Genomic DNA, 22,640 nt, shown 5'->3' on the forward strand with positions numbered 1-22,640 from the left:
GTGGGAAATTTGATACAATTGATGGCAACACAAAGCATATTATTTGACAGATAATTGTATTAAAATGCTCCAAAATTGACCTGAAAAAAGTTGAAAGCATGAAAAATCATAAAAGAGGTGAAACCTAGCAGACAACTGCATGTTAATGACACGGGAAACTGTGGGAAATAGGTCACTTTTGTCCTTTGATTGTGGAAAATTTCTTTCCCTATTGCATTACTTTTAGTCGAGCTAATTATATACAGTACAGACTACATTTCTGTATAGTGCACATGTGAAGTGAAACAAATACACATCTGTGCCTTCAGGCTTCTGCTCTTCTTTGACACATGCATTAAAGTGCAAACACACACACACACAAATGCACTACATGCACTATAGCAGCTTCCTTTTCGCCTGGTTTGAATTTGTAAGCCCGAAGCTCCTGCCAAAGCTCCTGTTGCTGTGGGGAGAAGCAGCTGCGCACTCATCCTACCCTCCTTCCAGTTTTCCAGCTAATGGAACATTCCAGTGCTCCCGTACACCCCTGCCACAATAACAAATTTGGTACATCCCATTGGTGTTTCTCTAGCTGGTTTGTCACTGACTCAGTAGTATCACAGCAGTCAGCCAAACAGTATTTTGAGCACACGCTTACCGGCGCGCGTACACACAGCACCGCGCACATAGTCTGAGAGTGAGGACATAAGACGAGAGTGTTATAAAACAGAAGGAAAGAAATCCTCGGCTAGTCCTTCCACTCAACAGTCTCCTGGTTGTTCTTCATCCCTGATATGACCCTGTTCAGTCCAAGATGTGAGTATACCGAAGTGTTTCTCTGTGTATGTGTGATGATGCCTGTTTTAGTGGATGTTTGCATGCACCACGGTGTTTCTGAAACACTCTTCCTCTTATTCCTTTTCTCTCCACTGCCATTTTTCCCCTTCATCCTGGAAGCTTTTCAGCTTGTGTGTGCTCATCTGTGCACTTCAACCTGAAGCTCAGGTTTCTCTTCATTTGTACATCAGAGCTGTTTTTCTTGCTTTTCCCTGTCCCTAAACATTAGTCCAATCAGAAAGTGCTGTGGTAATACAGGAGACACTGGACTTGAGGATGTTAAACACTGTGATGCATTAAGAGGTGTTTCAGGCAAATTTACCTTTAAGCAAAAGCCAAGTGTGTCTCTCATATTGGCAAGGTCAGCACCTGGTCTAGTCTGGATATGAAGGCTTTTGCTAGTAAAATGACTTAAAGCTTAATTATGTTGTAATACCCATCTCTCCATATGGATTGAGATTTCTTTATAGTTTTCTTCTTCATCTGCAAAGTAAACAGTGCATCCATGAACAGTTCCTAATAAGACTACATAACCATGCAGGCACAGTGCCAACATCTTCTCACAACTTCCACACTAGTTTGGAAACCTCAGTCTGTTCTCAAAGCTACTTGTCTGGTGGGGAAGCAGAGGCTTCAGACAAGTTCAATATAGGCTAAAAGGCTTCACAGTGAAAGTAAAACTCATCTTAAACTGTTGAATATTTCCACAGTGCATAAATAAAGTCAAGTCACTGTTGTCGTCTCCCTCACTATAATGCGAGAGCTTTCTTTTAGCTGCGTTCTGCTTCATTGTTGAGACGTGGTTTTTAGCACACTAGCATCTCTCTCAACTTACCATGTATCCATGCCAACAAACAGTATATTTCCTGTTTTTTATTTGTTCCTTAGATCTGTAAGTAATAATATATGTTACACAGTTTCATGTCTTTATCTGTTAGTGGAAGGTGTTCATGGTTGCAGGAATGTGCAGAGACTTGGTATATCGACAAGAGCTGCACACGCTGCACTTATACCTAGACATCGTCAACACTTTAATATACAGGGTACCAGGATGTGAATTAATTAATAAGCTTTATGACAAGTGAGGATGATTTATATGATCCTGCAGTCACAATGATCTCGTCAACTGTAAGTCTAAATCATATTTAGGTTAATAAAATGTTAATTTCTGCTATTCTGGTTGTGCTGCTTGATAGTACTGTATATACTGTACCTTGACAAATTTGTTCTGGTCCAGAATAAGTAGTAGTAAAAAAGTTGTATGCTTAAATAATGCCAATAACCAGTGATCAAAAGAAAAGGCACTAAGGACAGACAAAGAACAATACAAGAGCAGAAAATATCTTACTGCAGTTTAATCTTTTATCAAGGTTCTTTTGTAATTTAACCAATCTGTTAAATTGAAATCAGCTTTGCAGTCCTGGTTTAAATGATTGTTGCAAAAGCGTTCAGCCATACTTGCTCTCTTTTCTTTGACTTTTAGGATGCAGCGTTTCAGAAAAGCAAAGTGAGTGTGCGAGCAGCATTACCAAATATTCCATTTGAATTAAATGCCTCTGAAAATTTCAGTGTCAGTCAGCAGCTCAAGCGTTTGTGTTCTGCTCTGAAGTTAGTTACTCGATTAAGATGTTGAATCAAATTACGCTGAAAAATACATCAAACATTTAGGGATGCGGTTCAGCCCAACGCGTGATAAATTGAAGAATTGGGATGAAAATAAAAATGATGATAGAAGACGGCAGATTTAGCTGTTTTTATCTGATCACATTATCCAATCTCCCACACATCCGTGACTTCAAGTGTGTGTGTATGCGTGTGTGTGTGTGTGTGCGTGTGCATGTGTTCAGACTGTTTGCTAAAAAAGAATCTGTGAAAATAATGTAAGTGCTGTGCACAGCTTCCCCTTAATGCATGTGTTGCAGACTCTTAAAGTCTGCAACTTTCAGTGTTTTCCAAGGAGGTGAATACACAGATTCATATTTCCTGACTTTGATCCAGGGCCAAGGTTTCACCAGAGCAGGGTGGGTGCAGATTGACTGGGATCTTCAGGGGAAATCTGGGCTCCTTCTAGCTTTGAAAACTCAGAATAAGAAAAGCTTTTCCACATTGTGTCTATGTAATTTTGTTTCCAGGTAGTGTGATTAAGCTGGCTCTAACTTTGGCTGGGTATGAAGCGGCACTCTGGCAGTCAGCCTGACATCCGCTGATACAAAGCATAGTGATGGACTGTAGCGGAGACTGAGGCTTTATAACCCATTACAGCTGATCGCATGTGACCTTGCTGTGTCCTCTGATGCTCTTTGAGCCAGTTTTACGAAATAACTGTCTATCAGATTATACTGCCGTTTGAGTTCTATATCTCCCTGCCAGTTTGCACCTGGAATCTCTCAGGCTGGTCATGGATTTGTAAATGAGTCCTGAATCACTATACAATCTTGTTATGGCTGAAATATTAGTATTCGTTGGAAATAATCCAATTTTGCACATGTAGAAGAATTGCTGTCTGTACGGTTTCTAACCACACAGTGATGTAGTAATGTTTTAATTATGTGTTTATATTTAAACCAAATATTTTCTTAAATCTGTCATCTAAACTAGAAGCAAAAATAGAAATAAAACTAAAATATTGGGGTACTTGTGATTGCCCTCCAATAAAATGGACGGTATAAATGGATAATAAATGACAATAGTGAAACATTGTGGTGGTAATCTGCAACGTGTCCAAAGGCCTAAGATAGTAGTGTGTTTCAAACGAGTTATTATTGTTTTTATAGCTCTAATAAATGTGCAATATGGTTGCTCAAAGTGAGACTGTTTGGTATTTGCAAGGGGAAAAAAATGCATATTGCATCACAACAATAACCATCAATCACTGTTTCCTTTGCGTTCACCGTGGTTAGAGCAGGGTGGAGTATTTTATAACACTGTGAGTTCACTTCTTTTTCATTGGCCTCTATGTTTCTGTAGCCAACTATAGGGCAGAATCTGTGTGTGGCTCACCAAAAACAAGTCGTCATTTTAAGTGAAGTCATTTTAATTCAAAACAGTCGTAAACTTTGCAAGACGGTTTGCAGTAAAAGAAGGAAAACGCAGTTTGCCTTGTTTTTTGAAACTATACCTCTGAACAGAAAACCCCCAAAACAAAACAAAACAAAGTATAATACACATATATGTACGTGCATACATGCGTGGGCATAGATGTGAAGCCTGCAAAGGAGGAGCTAACCGTGGTGTATATAGGATTTTGTTTACTCTGATAGCACTCTGATTACCTCCTGAGGTTTTGCTCCTGTTGAGCGACACAACTGTGCTCAGCAGCATCCTCCCCTCTCTTCCTGTGTAATGGCTTCATCACGCAGTCAATCATACAGTCATCCTGTTGCTCAGCAAACTCATTATAAAACTCAGTTTTGTTTTCCTGCCACACAATGCCGAGCCATTATATTTAAAAGATAATGTGTAGGCCTTTTGTCCTTGTAGTGTAAGGAGATGTAGTCACTTTTTCGTGAAAATACTATGTCTACTTTGGGAGGTAAAGGCGCATACGCATGTCTAAATTTCTTTTCACACGTTCAAACCCATACTTAATTAATTGTCGCTTTCAGCCGTTTGACAATCATGCTGTGCGAGTGGATGTGCAGCTGGCCCAGTCACACTCCATTCACCACCCATCTGTCCATGTCAGACCGGACTTCTCTCCTCTCCCCTTCTTTTTGCTGCTTACCTCCTGCCTGTTTTTCTTTTTTTTGTCTTTTACTCACCTTTGGTAAATCGACACAGTGAGAGCAGTGAGCTGCTGGCGTGTCCTGTAATCAAGATGGTTTATGGTTAAATGGCTAGTACAAACATGTATATAAAAGTGTTTGCAGGAGAGAAGAGTGAGATCAGAGCTGAGTTGAGCTTTTTAGAGGCTGTGCCAAGTTTCCAATGTGTCCTTGCAGACAGGAAATAAAAATGGAGTGAACAGTCTAGCTCAAAGTGGCTGGACATGAAAACAGCTACTGGCTTCTGTCAGTCTTAGCTGGCCCTTTAGTCAGCATCATGTCAAGCTGCTGTAGATTATGTAAATGTTGCTAGAATAAAGAAGACCCAAGTGTAGGATAAACATGACCATAAAATGTGTATGTCAGTTACTCATCTGGAGGTTCCTGTGTGTGTGTGTGTGTGTGTGTGTGTGTTTGGTACTCTCTCTTTGTTGTGTTGCAGTATGTTGCTCTTTACTGTATCAGTACAAAGTTAATTGGTTGCTCTTTCATGCAGACATGAGCATGAGTGGAGAGTTGAAGTCAAGCCGCTCTAGGGCAGCCAGTAAGAGGGCCAGCAACACCACTTATGGGTGAGTATGACACCGCCCACCTCCCCACACCCACAAAGCACACACACACACACACACACACGGGAACACTCTCCTATCCCCCACACACTCAGAGATAATCATGCGCTCTATTATTTGCTGCAGCCCTTTATCTGTAACTCAATGGTCGCACCTCAGCTTTCCAATCAATGCAGCATTATTCGTTATTAGCTTCATACCAGTTTATGTAAGCTGCTATTGATTTTGGCCAGAGGTGCTGTCTCCATCAGTCAATGTTTGAATCCATCTGTTGATGTAGTGCACACATATGATTGGAGCTGATTACTGTTTATTGCTGACAGTTCAATACTGCGGTGTGCAGCTACACTAACGTAAACTCTGTGCTCAGATGGCTGGGGAAGGGAGTCGGAGGGGTAGTGGAAGAGATGACAGTGTGTGGGCTTGTTTGAATTCGTTCATGCCTTCATTACTCAACTCGAGCTCTCTCTTTGAACTGCAGATTTTACTCTGGCTGCGGCTCTGTAGGCCAAAGCTCCTTTTATTAGCACAAACCACAGAGAGTATCGTCTTTTTGTTAAGTTTGAGTCGATCCTCATTTTGTAGCACTCACTGGCTAATGGCTCATTGTATGTAATCTGTAAGTCCGTGTATGTCCTTCAGAATTAATTAAAAAGAAAGGGGAACAAAATAGAAAAGTGCAAGAAATTTAGAAAAATTTCCCAAATTAAATGATAGTTTCTGAAACATTACAAAAGTGTTTTTTTAACATTTAAGAAGCTAGGATAAGAAAAACATTAATTTTTAAAATATGTTGCTGGACGTTCACTCTAGGATAAAAAAAATACTTCAAAGTAGGTTAGGAATGCAAACAAGAATAGAAAATGAATATTAACACGTGTAATGATATTGAGGCCAACTTGTTTGTCCCGGTCTCAATCAGAAAATCTCATTAATATTCTATCTTCAGTGCAACAGGGCCTCCACACATGTGTTTCCAGCTCCACAATACACACTGATGATTTTCAATTCAAGGCAGCTGTATTCATGTCCTCCTGTTGGTTTCATCGTATATTAGAGTGGTGTATAGATGTAAAAATAGTGCAATATGGGTCATTATGTATTATGTAGACAGCATGTCCTTGAAAACAGTTAATCCAGCTCTCTGCCTGTGCTCCCTGCTCCAGTCCCTCTAACCAGCCCTGCCTAAACCTTGAACCCCCAAACATTATTCACCCATTCCACCATGCAGTTATTCAGCAGCACTGCATGCATTAATGAGGTTAGTCATACAACACACATACTCACGATGACTAACACCAAGTGGAAAACACCTGAGGTATCAACCCCAATGTAGCCTCATATAGCCTCCGTGATATTTCGCAGAGATGACATGGACTTAAAGCAGAGGACGTTGGATCTCTGTGGCTGTTTGAGGCTTATAGACACATCCAGCAGGCTAAACTAAGCACGGGACACATCCAGCCTGTTAACACATGACAAAAACATGATTACAGTCATGCGGGTCGCTCTGTGACGCGTGTGCAGTGGTGCTTTAAGCCTGATGTTAATCTTCACGTCAGCGTATTTATGGACAATGCTGTTCTAATGATAAGCAGGTACTGTTTTGTTAACCACTTTAGTTTACTATACTGACATTTATCACTTACAGCACAGACTTGTGGACGTATTTATTTTTGCAGATTTTTGATCATCACTCGAACTGTGTGCCTCAGATCCCGTACTTCACATACTTACACCAGGAATGGACGTTTCAACTAAAATACTCTTCAATATTTACCAGAAACTATTCAGCTTTTCTTCGAAGATGTCCAGGCCCCATTTAGCTTTGACTCTCAAATGATCGTGCATAGTTTTTTAAGGTGTTCTGTAGGTTTTCTGTAGTAGTCATTGGCTTTGCAGGTCTTTACACAGATCTGACGCTTTTTTGACCAACACCATCTTGCTGTAGCACCACCTGGTGAAAATGAGGGAAAATAATCATTTTGACAGTAGAATTAGTCAGATAAACTATATTTTGTTGTGCATTGCCCTGCATATTTGAAAATCAGTAACGTCTGAAACTCAAACTTGCTATTTTGAGTCTGTTCACATTTAAGGGTGCATGAATGCATGATGGTGTACTAACTGTCACAAAACATGAGGGTGAAAAACTGTATTTTTCTCACCCTTAGTGGTCATGTGGTCATTTTTCTAACCACATAGCACAAACCACCAAACAATTTTCACCCAGTGGGAAGAAGATTCATTGCCAGTAGTGGCTCAGTCACACTAAAGCAAAAATAGGACAGCAGTGTCCTTGCGAGTAGGAAAAATAAGTGGCTGCCAGTTACTGCATTTATTTATTTATTTTTCTGTTTGTATTTGGCAACTAGTTACAAGTAGTTTTGGTGAGCAACTGGTTTCTTGATGGTTAAATGTCCAACATCCTCAGCCTCTGAGTGACCAGATTGTAAGGACGTTGTCCTGCAACTCGAACCAAACATCACACGTGTTGTGTCATCTTGGTTTTATTAAACACAACTGTTCTCCTTCCTGGAAATGAATTTAGCATTATGGTCGAGGACACATCAAATTGCTGATGTTCACAAAATGCACTGCATGAGTGCAGCGTGCTAACAGAAGTACCTGAGTTGAGACACACTGTAAAGTCAGAGGATTACATTATTACAGTTCATCCTGAAAGGAACACATTTTAATAAAACTGACAAATCACAAACTTGTAGTGGCACTAGAGGAAGACTCAACAAAGTGTATGCAATGAGGATTTGTGTATATAGACATTTTCCTCAATTTTAAAAGGTAATCCATCAACCAGTTATCAAGACACACCAAAATTGCCAACCATTAGACTGATGGCAAAATCAAATATGCATGACAGTAAATTGCAAAATAAAAAGGAATAAAATGCTTTCTTTTGGCTTTACTCGAAGGCAATGTTTACAGTTCCTCTGCATACCATATATATTTTGATTTCTAAAAGGAAAATGTGAGCAATACAGTTACACATGAAAATGTTGTGAGGCAGCTACCAAAAAATCTCTCTGTCCAGGCTCCAGTAATCTTGCTTTGTGCTGCTAGCAGCAGCGTGCCCCGACTACTCCCTCCTACTATTCTCACAGCGCTGGCCAACAAACGCTCGCCTGTGGCCTAGATTACTTTGCAAACAAACTTTCTAAGTCGTGTCTAAGATGCTAAAGCAGTGTAATCTACTCATCCAAAACCATGTAGTCTACCACTCCTTCTAAACTGTTATTATGGCTTGAAAGCTGGATTATGAAGCTCAAAATAAAAATTTTAAACACTATTGATAGTAAAACCCAATAAAGCCTTTCATTTTATGTCTTAATGCACTGCAAGTCATTTCTTGCCTCATGATATCAAGCGCTGTTTTTTTTTCTTCTGTCTCTTCCCGCTGCCATTCTCTCATGCACTATATCTACCCCCAGGCTATTTCCTCTAGAGCGACCCTGGCAACATATGGGTGTTGTCATCATTTATCGTTCATGCTTTCTGACTGTCACAGGTCCTGTCTATTGGTGAGCCACAGCTGTGGAAGCAGTGATGGGGTGTAGCGAGTAGCAAATGTTCCACAACCCAGATGCTGTTGATGCTGCAGCCGTGGCCCTTGTGTGCTCCAGTGCATTACTACAAAAGCTCACTGCACTGTACTGTGTGGCCCATATAGGAAGGCTCAGGTGCCATACGAGGGGTCTCAGAGGAGCGTGTGTGTGTTTGAATGTGTGTGTGTGCTCAATGTATAGTTAACCCATGGCTTGGGTTAGAAGACTGGGTTGGGTGATGCAGGGAGGCTTGCTGTTTAGTCTTTTTTGTTCTTTGTCTCTCAAAGCATTTTCTGTCATAATTAAGATGGAACAATAACACACAGGCATAGTCATGTTAACTAATATTTTCTTCTCCCCTTGTTATGTGTGATAAGACATTTGTGGCTGTAGTTATAATTTTTTTTCTCCCCGAAATATGTCGAGTCTATCTTAAGGTTACTACAGTATTGATTTTACTATCTGCTCCATTTGGCTTCTCGGTGGTAAGGGGAAGGAGAGAGGCACAGAGGAAGGGGGTAGGAGGGTAGCCTTGAAACCGAGTGGCAATGTGCTGAGCATCTGGTCGCTGGTATTTTCATCTGATTTCTCTTTGCACTTCATTCTTTAAATATTCTGTCATCTGTTTTAATTTTGAGAGGGGCTACTCATAGAGGAGTCGGTGTTAGGATGGAAACAGTGCAGCAGACCCATCTGTTAGATCAGCTCAAAGACGCTGAAGGGGGCAGAAGGGGCAAATATGAGCTCTGAAGTGGCCCGAAGCAGTAGATGATGAAGTCCTACGTTATACAAAGTGAACCAGAACTTAAAGGCTAATTTGACAGCACTGCGATGGATGAGAGAGTGACAGGAAATATTTTAAGTCATATTTCTGACTTAATTTAATGTTGGTCTTTTTTTTAATTGGTTATGGTAACACTATACAATCACCAGCCACCTCATTAGGTACACTTTTGCCTTCAGAGATCCCTAATTTAGCAGTACATAAATTCAAGTTTTTGTTTCATATTGACATGATAGCGTCACACAGTTGCTGCAGATATGTCGACATCAACGGACATCAGTGATGTAAATCTCCCAGTACACGGCATCCCAGAGGTGCTCTGTTGGATTAAGGTGACTGTAGGCTATGAGTACAGTGAACTCATTGTGATGTTCAAGAAACCAGTTTGAGATGACCTCAGCTTTGTGACATGGTGTGCTATCGTGCTGGAAGCAGCCATTAGAAGACGGTACATTTAAACAATATTTATTTGGTACTAAGGAGCCCAAAGTTTTCTTCTTCTTCCTTTGGCTGGTCCCTTTAAACAGGTTTTATGCTTTTCACGTCCACAAGTCCACTAGGGACCGCTAGGTACCTGTGACTTAATTTTGGGTGCCTGTCTGTGTACGCAACAGAGTATAATCCGGGCTTTACTGGTCACAAAAGTAGATCATCTTCTTCCATCTCACTTTAACCCTAGCATCCTCTTCTGTCACACCAACCCTCTGGATGTCCTTCTTTACTACATCCATGAATCTTCTCTGTGGACCCTTTTTTTCCTGTTGCCTGGCAGCTCCATATTCAAAATCCTTTAGCTGTTTCTCTTTTGCACATGTAAAAACCATCTCGGCCTTTCTTATTCTGTCTACAAAATAAAGGGCCCAAAGTGTGTCATAAAGTAATATTGTTCTCTTTAGAGACGGCTGTGTAGGAAAGTCCCGGTAGATCAGCAATTTCTGAAATGCTCAGACCAACCCTTTTTTGCGTCAACAACTGCCATTTTCAAAGTCACCTGAATCACCTTTCATCCCCATTATGATGCTCAATTTGAACTTCAGCACGCTGTCTTGCCCATGTTTACATGCCTAAATGCACTGAGTTGCTGCCATGTAATTGGCTGATTAGATTTTTGAGTTAAGGAGCAGTTGAACAGATATATCAAAGTGCCTCTTGAGTGTACTATCCAACTGTGAATGGGAATGTGTTGTCACACATTGGGAGAGCCGGGGAGTAACCAAGTACAAATACTTTGTGACTGTACAGAATTTTCAGGTGTCTTTACTTGATTGCTTATTTTTCTTTTTACTGTTACACCCTACATTTTAACCCAAATATCTATATTTCGTACTACTTACATTTTCAAAACAGACTTGTTACATTTGGTTTAAGACATTTGAGGGGATTTATTATTTCAAGTCTCTGCACCCGTTAAAACATCAAACCAATGTGAGCTTCAACAGTAACACATGAAAAGCAATTCTAATGGTAGATCAATCACTAAGGTTATCACTTAAAAAGAGATATAAGTTGTATCTGATATAACTCCTCATTTGTTAAACCGGATTTTGGATCTGAAGTCATGTTTTTTCATGTTGTGAAACATCCTGGAAAACAAACTAAGGTATACTAACTGTGTGGTATTTAAAGGTTGCATAAAAGTACTGTGCAGTTTAGTGCAGGATAAACAGGTTAGTTTGCTGTACTGTGATGGATTGAAAGCAAAGAACAGTGTGTGACTGGTGCACAGCGGCTGTGGTGTTCATGGTCAGAGTTAGGCTAGATTGAGTGTGGCAGAGATGAATTTGAATTTAAGCTGATGATGCTTAGATTCATTCACTGAATGAAGTATAAAGACAGTGTAAACAGTGCACTGTCAGTGTAGAGGATGGAAATCAGCCAAGACCAATCATGAAACATCTGCTGACATCTTGTTGAATTCAGTTGTGTAGATCCACAAAGAGCAGTAAACCTCAGCTCAGCTGATCACAGCCTGGACATCTAAAATCTAATGGATCTTACAATAGAAGTTATTCTGGGATGTGAGTCTTTTCCCTACGTGGAACCACTGCAGTCGATCTTAAGGTTCCTCCACCCACTTCAGAGCCTTTTAAATAAGTTGTACTCAATTTGAAGTTAATATAAGTACTTCTAATTAAGTATTTTTTAACAGAAGTATCTGTACTTCTACTTAAGTACTGAATGTCTGTACTTTTGTCACCTCCGATGATGGGGAAAGAAGAACGAGCAGACAGGTTTAAACCAAGTTATTTTAAAGAAAACAGACAAAGATGAATATTAAATTCCAAACATTCGGGAAGATATATACACATCACAGTTAACACACTACACACGTCCTATTACAGCTTTCAATTAAACATACTTGTCTTGACTGTGCATGGTGTACACTATTAGTTTTACAGCATGAAAGACCAGTAAAAACTCTTTAAAAAGACAGACGGCATAAAGCTTAAGGTGCCATTCAAGACCGCAGTGTTGGGAATAATCCATAAACCTACATTTGAATCTTAAAAAAAATTCTCCTCCTTCTCATTTGTTTCCATGCAGCACTTGTTTTGACAGTTTGTATATGAGGGTCTTGCCTTAGGCTCGGTTGGCTGACATCTGTAAATCCACCAGCAGTGCAAAAGCAAAGGGCAAACTGAGGCACTGTCAATGTTCACCGATTTTAAGAATGACCTCTTTCTGCTGGATACAGTTCTGTGTCTCTCCATTGTCACAACACAGCTGACTACCAGCTGTTCTGATCCCTACCCAGAGCCAAATGTGTGCACAACACATTGTAATCATTTTTAAAAATGACATTTGTAAACATTATTCATAGAGAGAGGAGTGCAGTTTGCACAGAATCAGAAATTAAAAAAAGGCCTCACATTTATTAGAAATGTAAAAAACAGACTTCTGTCACTTGTAACATATAAACGGGAATAAAAATGTAAAATAGATGCAAAACCTGATTACACCGCCTCCTGTGTTCTTCCCAGCGTGGGCTTTGGGTTTAGAATTGACATGATATCATATTTCAGGTGGTTCCTGATCTATGCCCAAGACTAGTGTGAGCTCATATCTGAGATTGTGTGACCTATGTATGGTAGGGGTAAAATAACATTTATTTCCTTTCATAAACTCAAAGTAGTTGCGCTGTCCTTGCTAACTTTGCAAAAAGTAACTGAGCAAGGGATATGATATCTGATGTTTTTCATCTGCATTCAAAAAGTATCTAACAAAGAAAATAGCTCACCTATTGCTTTGGTTTGGTTTGTCCATTTGTTTAAAAAGTACTTTGCTGTGTACTCCAGTTTACAGTGATGGATTTCTCGCTATTTAATTTATCCTTACAAATAGGACAAGTATTCTGCTTATGTCTGCACCTTGGAAAAATTAAGTTAAATCAAGTGTGGAGGAAGTTCTTTGTCTGTGTGACTAATGTATCCGTGTTTTCTTTGGGAGCAGCATCGCTGTTGTTCTGCCAGACGATGAGGCCAGTCGAGTGTGTCTCCATGTTTAATATCGTGGCTCATTCCCAAATGGAGAAGATTTGAGTATTAACTGTGTCAAATCCTGAACACTGCATTATTTAAAGTGTTGAAGACTTGTGTGCAACTCATTTACGCTCATGTGAAAAAGTGGAAATCTGTTATATTGAAAGCACTACACAAAATACTGACAGAAGTGAACCCAGATTGGACACTTTAGACGTTAGTAGATTTTGAACAAAGCACTTGTTGCATTTTTTCATAACATCTGACATGTGTCCAGCAGCGACTAACCAGGACAAGTAAAAGTAGTGTGAACGTCTCTGTGAAGCTTTTTATTCTCATCACAACTACGTTTCTTTTAGTGTGTACGACAAAGTGACAAGGAAGGAGAGTCTGACTGTCTGAGAGAGTGAGTGAGAGACCGTGGTGGCAGCCTTCACCTGTGCCTCGGCCAAAAACAGCCCACTAACTATTCATCAAAGCCTACTGTTCCCTCCCCTTTCCACATGAACATCAATTTTACAACATAACTGCCATTTTCATTTTTGTGTCCAGCTTTTCTCTCTGTCCTTTGTCAGCTTCCTCTCCGCATGAATGCACCTGTGTGATGTGCCGTTTTCAGTGCATTCCTGAGAGATGACTAGGGCTGGACTGTGGGTAAAGGTCAGTGCAGTCAGAGGTGGATGTACTGTTGGGGAAAAGGTCGCTTTCTATGGAGACAGAAGGAAAGTGCATCTGCTGGTTTCAGGGCCACTGACAAAGCCTTTGAGACAGTAGAGAACAACAGAGATGATAGAAGATAGGTGGATGGAGAGAGCGGTACGAAGGAAGGAGCAACGGAGCGACAGGCTGGCTGCAGACACAATGTTCTTTGGAAATAAGGTCATGAGCCAGCAGTGGTGACACCAGTGGCTCAGGGCATAATGGCAGGAAGGGCCATATTCCCCAGGAAGAAGAAAAAAAATCTATCTCTTTCTGTGTGTGTGTGTGTGTGTGTTTGTGTTGGTTTATATCCATATACTGTGTGGCTGTGAGCATTACCAGGCCAGATGAGTTATCTTTCCTGTCCTACAGGCTTATCACTCTACTGGGGCTGGCCCCTTTGCTAATGAAGTCATCTCTATCCCCACAGCATTCTCCACACTGGGAGGAGAATGTAAGGCAAGCAGATGGAAAAAAGGAGGCATGAATAAAGATTGATGCAGAAACTTGAAAGACAGGCAGGGTGTAATACCGTAACAAGACAAGTGTGAAACAATTGGGAGACGGTACGTAAGAGAGAAAAATGCAGAGAGAGGAAGAAATAACAGCATTCAGGGAGAGCGAGGGGTGAAGAAAGCAAAGGAGAGAAAGCGAGTGAGTACTGCACTGCGTGTCATTGGCCCCCTGGCATGAACAATCCATCTCAAATTGATCTTCCAGTTCGGCCCAGCAGGGCATTCTGAATCAATCTCAAATTGATCTCTGTGCCAGAGGTCGGGAAAACTAGCAGTGGAGCTTATCAGAAATATAGTGGTGCTGGGAGGATCTGACAGGGAAACTTATCACACTGCACAACAGGAAATGGGCTCTGAGCCCCCGGGGCAGCGAGAGGACGAATCGGCTCCCTATACACACGCAAACCTCAAGCACAATCACGCACAGATTCAATGTCTCTGCATGTACCCAACACACCCATACACTGACACATGCTCCCCAATGTTCAGCACAGTACAGAAAGGGTATACTGTGCATTCACACAGGCTTATATACCATCACACTCACACAAGCTCACGCACCCGTGCGATCCAGGTGTCAGCACACACGCCTACAGGCTGCCTCACAAAATACAAAGTTTGTCAGCGCACACTGTGTCAATATATTTTAACCTAGACATGTGAGATTTGAGACCTGGAGCTCTTAATGACTTATAACACATTTAATGTGTCCTCAGCAAGGCTGTGTGAATGGCCCGAGGAAGGACGATCAATACTGGATTGCATTTAGACGGTCAGTCAGCTTAGGGGAGCAAGCTGCCTCTCCAGGCTTGGTAAAAAAGTAAAACGATATAAACAATTGTTCAAAGGTGACTTTCGTCAATATCACTGGGAACACTTAGAAAATCCAGTCCAGGAGCACAGGAGCATGTCCAGCTTCTTAAGAGCACAGAATTGGTAATGTTTTTAAACTCAACTGTGCGTGTCCGGTGACCAATATCCACATGTCAACATCAATATTAAAACCATTTGCCTAATATTTTGTAGGTCCCGCTCATTAACCCTCATACAGTGTTCTGCACATCCTGCAGATAATTTCAGGAGGTTACTGGCTGGGTCAGTGCTTGGGCTCTTGGTAGTATTGACCCATTCCTGAGCAGTTTTTTGTGGTGGGGCAGGGTGTGGGAGGCTGCTGATGTTAGAGTGTGGTGTACCGACTGGGTGGGGATCCTTTATCTATAAGGATTGCTAGTTAGGTGGTACATCGACATAAACAACAGAATCCAAGATTACCAAGCAGAATATTACGTTGTAATGAGAAGATCAGTGTCAGTAGTTTTAATATTGTGGCTGATCAGTGTACGTTTCCACAGTCTTTGTATTGCTGTGTCTCACTTCCAATTACTTCTTGGATCGCAGGACTATAGCTGACGCGCACTACCAGGGACCAGAAGACACAGAAAACGTACTCAAAGTTTATTCTGATGAGAGCTGCAGAATGGCACACAGATAGGGAAAGGTGAGCAATACAAACAATGAGTGGCTCAGGGAGTACAGTGGAAAGGGTGATGATGGGAGGGGTGTGTTTGAGCATGTCAGCGTTTGGGAGGCAGGAGTGGCCTGAACCTGAAAAGCTCACTGTCAGCACAGAGAGGTAATGGGGGTTAGCGGGGTGAACAGAGGAGGTGAATAGTGAGTATGTGTGAGTATATAAACAAGTGTGAGTTTGTACAAAGACCACTACGGTATTTTAGTAACCCCACTGACCCTCATGGTTGCAGATGAACAACAATGGAAATGTACGTAATGCATACGAAACTGTTTGTCAGTTTGTTGCAGGATTTTGCACAAAATAATTTATTTTCAGTCTGTAAAATGCCGTAAGAGGTGGAAACCGAAAAGCCAGCTTGCACACATCTTTAAGTGGACATCTTGTTGTTTCCTGTCCTTTGCCAAAATGTCCAAATAACATCCTTTTTTTTCATGAGAATCAAAAACAGACAAAACCTTTTTTTGACCTTGGGGCCCCATGAGGAACAGATTCATGCACATGCACACACTTCAAAGTTTCCTCCTTGCAACTTTACACTCCATTTATTCTTGCAACCTCACCTGCAGATGAAAGTCCCTCAAATGTCACACTCGTACACCTTCCCCCACATCGATGTTTTCATCAAAGGGTCATTGGTCAACTAAATACATTCCTTTATTCATAACACACACCTAACATCACATGGGTGACACGGTTATCTGTAGACAGATGAAACACTAAAACTCAAAAGTACTACACTGTGTGCCATGTATGTATGCATTAAGTACTACAGTACAAACAAGTTTCTATATGTGTTTTTGTTCATCTCAGACTCATAAGCTCCAGGTGCAAGATTCAAAAGACTAGATCATAGACTGTATATAACAAATGGGCATAATTATCATGATTTCACTTTCTGGTTTATTGATTTGGACTTTTGAAGCCTTGTTTTTATGTTGTGAACTGCAGTTTTTGGCACTTCTGGGATTTTTGAGACCAGTGGGCTATCACACATGTTTCTGGACAGACTTAATATGAATTTTCATCTTTAAAATGTACCTCGTGTTCTGTCTGAGTACATTAAAATTTATTGGAATACCCTATTTAAAAATTCTTGACTGTGCGTATGTTAATTTGCATCATAATAACAATATGCTATTAAAATTACTTGATGACTGCACAGTGCAGAAAATAAATTGTAAGGCAAATCCATTCCTTCCATAAGTCAGTCCTGTTCATTATTTTGCAACATGTTCTGCAGTAACTCAGTGCAAAAATAGATATTAAAGAGAAAGCTAACATGAAAAAAAAATGCTATAGAAAATCTCTTATGTCACATAAATTTGTTATTTTCCTTATTTTTTTAAATTTATGTGTAATTGTTTTTCACAAATGCAAAGCCACATAAACCACACAGCATGCAGTAATCATTAGTTGTGCATTTGTTAAAAACTTTTGACAACATCTGTTTGACCATTTAGTTCTGCTGCATTACCTTAGGTTTCCTTAAAATTCTGCTAACGACTTCGTTTCCACAGCACCATACTGCGTAGTTTGTCTCTGAGCTGTGCAAACACAATGTCTTGAAGTATTACACTTGTCTCCCTCCTTTTAGACACATGTGCCACTTGATTCATCTGCCGCTTTCAGTTTTTGTGTTAGCAAGAGTCAGACAGATACAGGGAGGCTGTTGACAGAGCACAGCTCATGTTAGCTGAGGTTAAAATTTTGTCCAGTGAGGATTGTGGACTGCAGTCTGAAGTTGACTCAGCAAATGTCAGTCCTGTCGATCACAGTTAAAACCACAGACGGCTCTCGTGAGGGGCTTTCTGAATGGCAGCTTATTGTTTGCCCTAGATATCCTCTAAATGTTCATGTCCTCTCTTGCTAGGTGATGTGGAAGCTGACTGCGTTTTCTCCATGGCTAAATGTGAAAAGTCTGACTAGACGCAGCTGCTCACACACGCTGAAAGCCGTTTTATTTTTGTTGCATTTTTATGACAGCGCCTTGTCTTTATTGCTTTTCTTTTGATAGAGAGCAAAGACGTTAATTTTAGCTCGGTGTAACCATGCTGCTTTGCCCTTTATGCAGTTGAGCCAAACTGACTTTTAGCTTTTAATTCTTCAGTAATATCAGGACAGCAGCATAGTTCAGAACATGGAAACGATGCAGGGGCTTGACAGAGTTGAAAGGGCTGGAAGGATTAATTACTCCAGGCAGCTTTGGTTAACCTTTTAAGTTAGCACTTTAAGTCGGTTCTGATGGGGGACCTTGTTAGTGGAAGTGTCTTGATATTTCTGTTCCTTTCACCCCTGTGGGTAATGGCTGGATTGGAGGGGTGCCGTGCATGTCACTTGTCACCTTCTCGTGTAATGCTGCTAATTAGCACTAAATATCCTGATCTCTGAAATTTCCAATTACTGCTCCCAGTGAGACCCTGAGCTTTTGATAAATAACACCATACTAAAGCAGTTGGCCCTCCTGGAGAGAAGCCACACATATAAGTCTTCAAAGAGGTACATGCACCACATTACTTACAGTGAGCTGACATGTTAACAAGGACCTGTCCCCATTTCCTTCACACTCCTTTATGAGCCGTTATCCAAAAGCTCCTTCCAGAGTTATTTTTTGTTGTTGTTTTTTGTTTTTGTTTTTTTAAAGAAGAAGCTTCATTCTCTTATTTTGTTGTATGTTGAGCTGTGTGCAGATGGTCTTAAGTCATGCAGAAGAATTCGACTTATCCCTCTCCAAACACCCTGCCTCCAGGAGGATCGGGCCACGCTGTCGACACTGCTGAGGAGAGACTGTTTCTAGCTCTCATACACATGGAACTAAAGCCACATTTATCTACATATGCACATATTTATGAAGTGCATACATACCTACACCCACATAAGGTGCATACGCGCTCACACTACAGCCGCTGTAGAATTCACCCAGTCACAGGGTACGCTGCATGTCTTCCCCTCATTTAAAAACATGAAGGTTTTGTTTCTGATCTTTTGTTCTTAAACTTGTTTTGTATTTCTGTGTCAAACAGAGGCCAGCCAAATCTAGCACCTGATCAGAGTGAATATGAATATGAAGTGTTTTGTCTGTAAGAACAAAACATGTACAGTATTATTTATTCATGTGCTGTCCTACTACTGAATGCTAAATGAGCAATTAGTATAAAAGCTGTTTGGGCATCTAATCACAATAAACACCTGCACTGTAAAACCATCTGATTAGAAAGGCAGATGATGTTTTTTGTTTTTTCTTTAGGCATATTCACAGGCCTGCTAGTTCTCTTTTGTTCCCCTCTACTGTATCCACTGATGTGATTCTTTAGTGTTTTATAGCTTTCAGACATTTTAATTTCAGTCTTCAACTGTGCGATCAAAACCTATCTGCAGTTGTGTATGCATATATGCATTTTCCTTTGTGGGAAAACACAAAATGTAAGAATCTGATTGTCAGCTTTCCATCGCTGTTCACTGGTAATATGTCAAAAGTCCCAAAATGGATGAGAATAACTTCCAGCTCATATTCTGTAGCTGGATGACCGATCAAACAATAACCATACCAGGCCCTACCCCTGCCATGGCTGATCCTACAAGCCCATTGTATCAGCCAGGAATGTCCACACCCTGACAGCTGTGGGAGAATCTGACTCATTCTGCCCAATGTCCGCATCCTCCTGTCTTTAACAAATGCTCCACTCACCCTTTCTCACTGTCTCTGTACCCTTCATTCTATCCACTCTGGTTTAAGTGCTCTGGAAAGGTGGCATTGCTCCGTTCTGTGATGTGAGTGTTAATTTACCGCTGATGATCACTCTTATAAGAGGACATAAGAGATTACTTCTGATGGACATTTGGGCTGGAAGACCAAATAGGGAAAGCACCTTTCTCCTGTACGACACTCTTCATTAAGTCTCCTCTTCAGTGATGTGTGCCAGCCGTCTATATGAACTGCCTGTTATGCTCCACCTCTGCTCCTGGTTCCTTTCCAATGCCTTAGTGATGCAGCAGCACTCCCCAGCTCCTATCTATTAATTTACTACTCTTTTGCACCTCCTTTTGATGGTGATGCTGCCAATCAAACCTAAGGAACTGCTAACCATACAGAGCTATTAAAACTAAAGACAAGAAGGATGAGTGCAATCTGACACATAACCTTTGCCTGTTTACCTGTACTTCTAAGACTGAATGAAAAACACTCAGGCCATAATTTAACGTTGATGCATGCATGATATACATTTATGAGCTCAATTAGTTACAATTGGGTTGTAGCTGTATAACACCATCCTGGAGTATAGGCAGTACATTCAAGTAATGCAGACCAGTGGGCCAAGCAGTAAGGGATGTCCATAAGTAGATTGCACAGTGATGTGCTATTGATTAGCTACTGTCATTGATTGAACCAGCAAGGTGTGTGATTGCTGCATGTTGAAATAGGTTCTCAGGAAATTTATGCTTAGTAAAATGTTAGAATACAAAACAAAAACTAGTATTTAATGGCTGTGTGAGGCCATCAGGCAGCAAGGCATTTTTTCTAGTCTCAAGCACATTTAAGATGTACAAAGATAATAGATGAGGCAAATTGAAAAACTGTCCTGCGGTCTGACAACGCAAAATTTCAAATATTTTTTTAATGATATCCCCCAGGCTAACAAGGAGAGGAACCATGCAGTTGTACTTTAATTAATGCTGACGCTATATACAGGTTTTGTAACTGCCTTGCCTATTTCATCAAGACACTGCCAAACTACTTTCAGCAAATGTAACAGCAATGTTGCTCAGTAATAAAAAAGAGCTTGAGTGCTATCTTATAGAGATGCACCAATGGCAATTTTTCTTGGCAGTTATTCATTTTTTTCCCAAGTGCAAAAGCCACAACACTGATATCAGTTTGAAGCATAATTAACTGTGCATGCTGCATCTATCAAACAGACAGATGTTTGTAGTTTATGCAGAATAATTGGTGATGATTGTCATCTCTGCACAGGCTTAAACTGACCACATTATATAAATCCATCAGAAATCAAATAAAATTGCTCTATAGTTCATGTATATATACAGTATAAGTAGATGTGGCTCTGTATGTTGAAGGCAAGCCATTATATTGAAGTATCTTAGATGCATTTTACAAAATAAAAAGGACTTGGGGAAATAAATTAAAAATGTGAGTGGAATGGAGAGAATACAAGTGACAGTGATTAAATGAAAGTGAAAGAGGGAGTAGATTAGCTCAGAGTCCATCCTTAGAGAGTGCCTGATAGGGTGAACAAGCTGCCAGCACTCCCTTCATCTTCCCCTCCTCCCCCGTCAAAGCTTCTCTGCTCTTATCTTCATCACGCTCACCCTTAATATATCATGGTCTGTCTTTCTTCTCTTTCTCTCTTTGTGTCTCCTCTCATTGTCAGTCCATGAGCATGATTGTAGTCCCCCCCCACCCCTTTTTTTTGTGGCAGGGCATAATGAAAACTCCTATGTCATAGTTTTTACACAGAGTAATCTCATTTCTTCTTCACTGCTTGCTGTTTCCAGTCTCCCTGAGTTGGTGTGGGCTGTGCAATGTGTTCCCTCTTGATTATTCAGCTGTGTTTTGTTTTCCATATTTTTCACTGTAACTGAGTAGGGGGGCATGGTGACTACTGAACTAGCAATTCTTATTATGCAAAATGTCAACAAGACAAATAAATAAGACTTAGTTTTTCCATATTCTACATGTTTTATAATTGTAATGTTAACTGGACTCCTGTACTAACAAAAAAATGCAATTACACTGAAAAAAAGCATTTTTAATAATTGTTATTTACATTAATGTGAGCTTGTCTGGGATGTTTACCACTCTACAGTTTAGCAGTCTGTCCTCAGGTTTCTTGAGCTACGTTTTTGTCATGTTTCACTACGCTACACATTGACATACCCAGTGTACAATAATAACCTCGTTTGACCTTTGCCTTTCCATCACAAATGATATGGAGCTCTGGGAGTCGGTGCTGAGCCATTAGGGGGAAATGACACCTACAAGCATCAGAGATAGGCTCATAAAAAGTTTCTTGTCTGTCATTCATTTAAATCCTCACTTGAAATTAGTTTTTTCATCATTATTTAAACTTTTCGACACACCAGAATTAGAGATTTCCTTTTTTTTCCTAAATTGATTCCAGTTTTCTTTTTAACTATAACTGAACACATGCAAGGAAAGTCGTCTTTTCTTCAATACAAAATATTGTTTTCATGGCAAAATGAACAATTAAACTTGACAGTTTCTTTCAAACTGCAGTAAGTTGCTTGATCTCTAACTGAAACAAGTGAAAATAAAGAGGCAGAAACAATTAGCTGAAACTGAGTTGCTGTACACCCACCTTTACCTGACATTTTTTACTGTACCAAACAAAAGCAGATGCAGTAGATTTATATAACAAAACAAAAGCAATGTACATAATTTTGTAGTATAATTTAATAACTTCACCAGATAACAGGACATTGACCTTTGCTCATACTGAGGCTTTTACCATGGCTGCTGGCTTATGGCTGGTTCTGAGCTTGGGATGGTATTACATTTAGCCACTTTCCTTTGTTAACTTCTTTCACTGTCCATATTCAGCTGGGTAAAGATTTAAGTGTCTGATGAGGTTTGTTGCTATAGACATTTTTGTGGTGCTCCTCTTGTGGTTTGCTTTGGCAAACTTTGTGTCTTCATTGACAGTGAGGGGCTTCCATGCTAACAACATGTTAGTGTGTCACTATGAGTGTGACTGTTTGCCTGTGCCACTGTGCGCGTGTTGTGCATGCATAAAATGGAATTCCTTCTAGTCGGACATGCACGAGGCTGACTGGCTGATCTAAGGTCAAAATGTTGGAATCAACCAATTCCAGTCCCTGGCTGGTCAGTTTGTGCATCTCTAATCAGGATCTCTTATTTCTCCATCACATACTAATATACATTT

At 40.5% G+C, this 22,640-nt stretch overlaps 1 protein-coding gene across 1 annotated transcript in view; it reads left to right on the plus strand.

The window, feature by feature from the left end:
- Positions 1-573: 573 nt before the first annotated feature.
- The window catches only part of si:dkey-234i14.2 (heterogeneous nuclear ribonucleoprotein C), a 38,292-nt gene continuing 16,225 nt past the window's right edge, over positions 574-22,640 (plus strand). Inside the window, exons 1-2 of the mRNA XM_005467115.4 lie at positions 574-795; positions 5,077-5,152. Coding sequence (XP_005467172.1) covers positions 774-795; positions 5,077-5,152 — 98 coding nt within the window. The 5' untranslated portion in view covers positions 574-773. The remainder of the gene's footprint in view (positions 796-5,076; positions 5,153-22,640) is intronic.

Source organism: Oreochromis niloticus, linkage group LG1 (assembly GCF_001858045.2).
Source record: "Oreochromis niloticus isolate F11D_XX linkage group LG1, O_niloticus_UMD_NMBU, whole genome shotgun sequence".
In the NCBI taxonomy this organism is placed as follows: Eukaryota; Metazoa; Chordata; class Actinopteri; order Cichliformes; family Cichlidae; genus Oreochromis; species Oreochromis niloticus.